Source organism: Styela clava, chromosome 11, assembly GCF_964204865.1.
Source record: "Styela clava chromosome 11, kaStyClav1.hap1.2, whole genome shotgun sequence".
Lineage (NCBI taxonomy): Eukaryota > Metazoa > Chordata > Ascidiacea > Stolidobranchia > Styelidae > Styela > Styela clava.
Genome location: NC_135260.1, coordinates 8,056,490 through 8,060,929, shown reverse-complemented (window position 1 = coordinate 8,060,929; position 4,440 = coordinate 8,056,490). Strand labels below are relative to the sequence as shown.

The window sequence follows — 4,440 nt, the reverse complement described above, 5'->3', positions numbered from 1 at the left end:
GAATTAAGTCACCATGACTTCCTATTTTCAGATAAAAAAATGTGCATATAAAATATGCATAGTAAATTTTAGAGCTATCTCATAAACACTCGAATTCGGAATACAAACAGGCGTTTTGGGTGATTGAGTATGCGCTTGATGCTTACGTTGCGAACATACAAACGTTGATTGAAAGGGGAAATGTTTTAGGTAAAACTGCTCAACAACGATATAATTCAAACACAGAAAACACAGAAATATCAGCATCAAAACCGGACTCAGTTACTCATCAACCTTCTGCACACTTGAATTCTACTCAAAATTCCATTTTGACACAAACCCGGCAAAATACCCCCCAAAGCAAACTACCGTGACCACATCTCAATTTGTGAATGCAAGTAGTAATTTTTGGTGTGAGCATGTGTTCTTGATGCTTACGATGTGCAATAATAAAGTCAGTGAGTGTTTTTTTCAAACGTCCGTGAATCTGTTTATTATTGAAATACCAAATCGATCAAGATAAATGTATAATTCTCATTGAATACAGTGTGTTTTTTATTTTCGAAAACTAGAAACAGTCTCCAAGAAGTTCCATCCTCAAGCTTATCCATTCGTTCCAAGTTTGAGGATACAGTCGAAAGTATCGACATTTCAGCGGTTCAGTTAGTCGGTTGTAAACGTGGGTGTTTCCATCCGTGTTAGCAGGGAAAATCTAACAAAGAAAACAGGATGCAAAATTCAGAATGAACAAAGACGTTGTTTTCAGATGGATTATGATCTTAAATATTTTAGAGTTTAGGTGTCTTTCATTGTAACGTAGAGTGTAAGGGAACAAATGTTTAGGTAATCAAAGCTAAATAACTAGTATTTAGCGGGAAGTATTTCGGTATTTATTACTGCATCTACACTACCTTTACAACTCCGTTCTCTGTTATGAACGAGTTATCAGATGTAGCGTTTGAGCACGTTGCCTTGAAAGATTTTACCCATTGATTATGGTACGGTCTGCCTTGAATAATTATTCCATAAACTTTCTTCACGATTCCAAGGTCAACTTGAATCCACTCACCAACCTGATTTCGACCTGATTTAAAAAAAAAATTATAAACAAAAACGTGGTGATTTCACTAAAATTGCAAATGTGAATGTTGAATATATACGCGTCATGGTTATAGTCCGATGTAAAGTTGACTTGAGTCTTTTACTGTACGTCCGAGCTTGAGTGCAAATCTACATGGAGTGTGAATAATGTATTTTTCTACCTATTCCGACCGACCATCCACCGGCTGCTTCCACAATATCCAACCTTGCATATTTAGCAGAATGTTGTACGTTATATTCAGAGGATGAAGTAAGTGCACCATCCGGAATCTTCCTGCTTTCCATTCCTATTGGACATTCTTTGTGTTCTGGAGTAGTGGATACTGAGGGAAAAAAAAATACAGTAATACAGTACACACAATCTGCACATTTTATACAAAATAGAAATTTCATAAAATTATATATATTCAGGTAAATTATATCGTTCATTTTTGTACGTCCTTATTGGAAGTGATAAATAACTAGTGTTCATAATCATCGATATACAGTTTTCATGGACTGAAGTTTGAGAAAACCAAATTTTGTTCGTAACACGGTTCCTATTTTCCGTGAATTTGTTCCATCAAATTCCCTGAACAAAGAATGTGTAGTGAAAATAAAAAGCCTAATTGCAAATAGTCAAGAAAACTCTTTTGACGAATCTGCGAAGTCTGATTGCGCGTATCAGCCAAACAGTAGCAGCGTGAGTGTTAATCGAAACCAATGTGCGGGCCGCATTTTAATAAATCGGCGTATAATGTAGATTTTTCAAATATCACCAAATTGCGGGTTTATTCGATTAGATATTGCACAACAAATACCGTATATAGAAATATAAGCAATACTTATAACACTTCGTGAGGAGGTTTCAGTCGCGAAATCGGCAGCAGTTTGATCAAATTTGTGTGAAGACGTTTCAAAATTATCAAGTTCGGTGTTCAGTTGTTTTATTTGATCTTTCAAATATTCCGCTCGGCCTGTTGTTGTGAAAATATTGTAAAATCGAATTAATATATCATTTTACATTGTAAATCTAAGTTTTCAACATCAACTGTTTCTACATAAGCTTTCGTGAAACATTTTTACTCTAGCTCTTCGAAAAATGTCCATGACAGATACTCCTGGCGTCAATAAATACTTAGAGGTAATATTTTTAAAAAGACGAAAAACTTTCCAGATCGACCTTAAATTGAGTTCAATATGGAATGTACAATTTTTAACCTTCATTGTAAACGTAAATAAATCACCGATCGGCCTTTGTACCAAGTCGGATTTTGCGTATATACTACGTATTTAACTCTTTCTATTACTTGGCACAAAAAAGTTTTTTGTTAACACCAATCTTAATTTAAAGGTAGAAAGATAAATGCTTAACGTTACAAATATAGTTAAAACATACGATTTAAATTGTCCAATTTTTCTTTGCAGTCAAATCGATTCTGAAAATATTCGAAAAATAATTCAACCTTCAATATAAGAAAGATGCAAGTGATATTACTTCCAACCTTCACTGACATATTTTGACACGGGAAACTCAGAATTACGTCTGGGCATTTTCGAATACCTGATGATTTCAGAATCGCATCGAATCATTTTTCGAATCGGATCCCGAGTTCTTGGGAAATAAGAAACTGTATGTAACTTTCTTATTGTATTAGGTCCTCCAGACACATAAATTACTAAAAACATAGAATACGTCACTCAGGCAGATTGTTGAGCGTTCACGTACATACACGTTTGCATCAATAACTCACCACAGAAAAGAGTCATATGTCAGAATTGCGTTGAAAAAATATGGCTCCAATAATGAAAATTGAGAAATTTACCTTGACCATTGGCGGAAAGAAAAAAACAAGATGGCGGCGATTCGAAATTTTGCTCTGAACCGATTTGAATAATTCACTATTCGATTCTAAATGCCCAGCCCTATATAGAATCAGTAACTTTTTTTGATGGATAATGCTACATAACCATCATACAACTAACAGCAATCTAATATGAAAAATAGTTAGCGTAACCCAACTGATAGTTATGAAACTCAGCATTGCTTCATGTGGTTAATTTGCACCATATATACTTTTTTTTAAATTTTTATGAATTTCCAATAGTTAGTGGTCTATTGAAAATTCAATTCACCTCTATGTCGACTTGTACCCATGTCGGGGTTTGCCGATTGTTGCAAAGCACGGGAATTGAGCATTTTCGGCTACCTAAACATAAAAGCGTTTGTTATATTTTGATATTCATTTGAGCATAAAGACACAAACGTACAAACCGATAAAAATTGAAACCAACAACAATGAATTAGTCAAGGTAGGCACACCGGGCTACAAAAGAGAAATTAAATTATTCTCACACATCTCGTTGTTAAACGATGGTTCGCATAACCGAAGACAGGTTACAGTTTTCTTTGTCAACCAATCCTGCATACTTAATCTGAACAACTAAAGGTTGTTGAGAGAAAATTGATTTCTTCTCGCAACTAAAGAAGATTTTGATTTAAATTTTTCGGGAAAAGGGATGAAAAAGGTTGTTGGTTCGTTTTTTTTTTAATTCTCTGGGCCCGATGGCTCCGCAGGGCTCAATCGCCTTTGCATTGCTCGTACGTCGATTTTTTCAGCTTGGTATTTTTAGGTCTCAATCATCGTACCGATACCGATACGCAACTTCTTTGTCCATATATTTGAAGATTGCTCTCTTCTTTTTTTATAATGTTTTGAAATTATTCATGTTACATTTATTTTTATAAAATAAATTTAACTTACCCTCAATACTGATAAAAATACCAAAGGGTACCAGATAAAAAAGCTTAAAAAACATTTCTTTGATATATGTTGATTTCAACGGCCCTGTTTGAAAAATATTATTTACAATAACATTTCCAAGCTTTTTGCAGCAAACTGTATGTCAAATCTACACTACATCCGATATCCTAAAAAATAGTAGTCAGGTATTCTCAAACCCACTTAAAAAGGAACATAAAGAAATATTGACTTGAAGCGATATCAATTTGTGCCAAAATGCAACTCTCATTCCCTACGTCAAGATTGATATACGTACTCTTTTTATTATTTAATTTAACTGGCGGTTTCTGTAGTCGTTGAAAGATATAATAGATCAAAGTAAATCAATTTTTCGTCTGAAATTATTTTCTATTAAAATAACTATCATGATAACTATCTTAAGATAGATTTTCAATATTTTCTGTTCAAGTAACTGCTGGACGGACGTACTGGCTCATTGCAACGGCAAATAAAGACTGCAAACTTCATGAAAGCACAGATGTTTATCAGAGTGAGCATCATACAGTATTAAAACACATGTGAACTAGAATGGAAACGAGAGGTAAAAGCATGCTTTGTCTCGTATATCCCTTGGTCA

The 4,440-nt window shown here is 34.2% G+C and overlaps 1 protein-coding gene across 1 annotated transcript; it reads right to left on the bottom strand.

Moving 5' to 3' along the window:
* Positions 1–394: 394 nt before the first annotated feature.
* On the bottom strand, positions 395–4,209 carry LOC144429559 (lactadherin-like). The gene is made up of 7 exons (XM_078117641.1): positions 3,825–4,209; positions 3,196–3,269; positions 2,459–2,498; positions 1,905–2,036; positions 1,242–1,403; positions 891–1,063; positions 395–691 (listed from the first exon to the last, which is right to left on the bottom strand). Exons 1-7 carry the CDS (start codon positions 3,877–3,879, stop codon positions 548–550), a joined length of 780 nt encoding a protein of 259 aa, XP_077973767.1. The 5' UTR covers positions 3,880–4,209; the 3' UTR covers positions 395–547.
* Between the last annotated feature and the right edge of the window lie 231 nt (positions 4,210–4,440).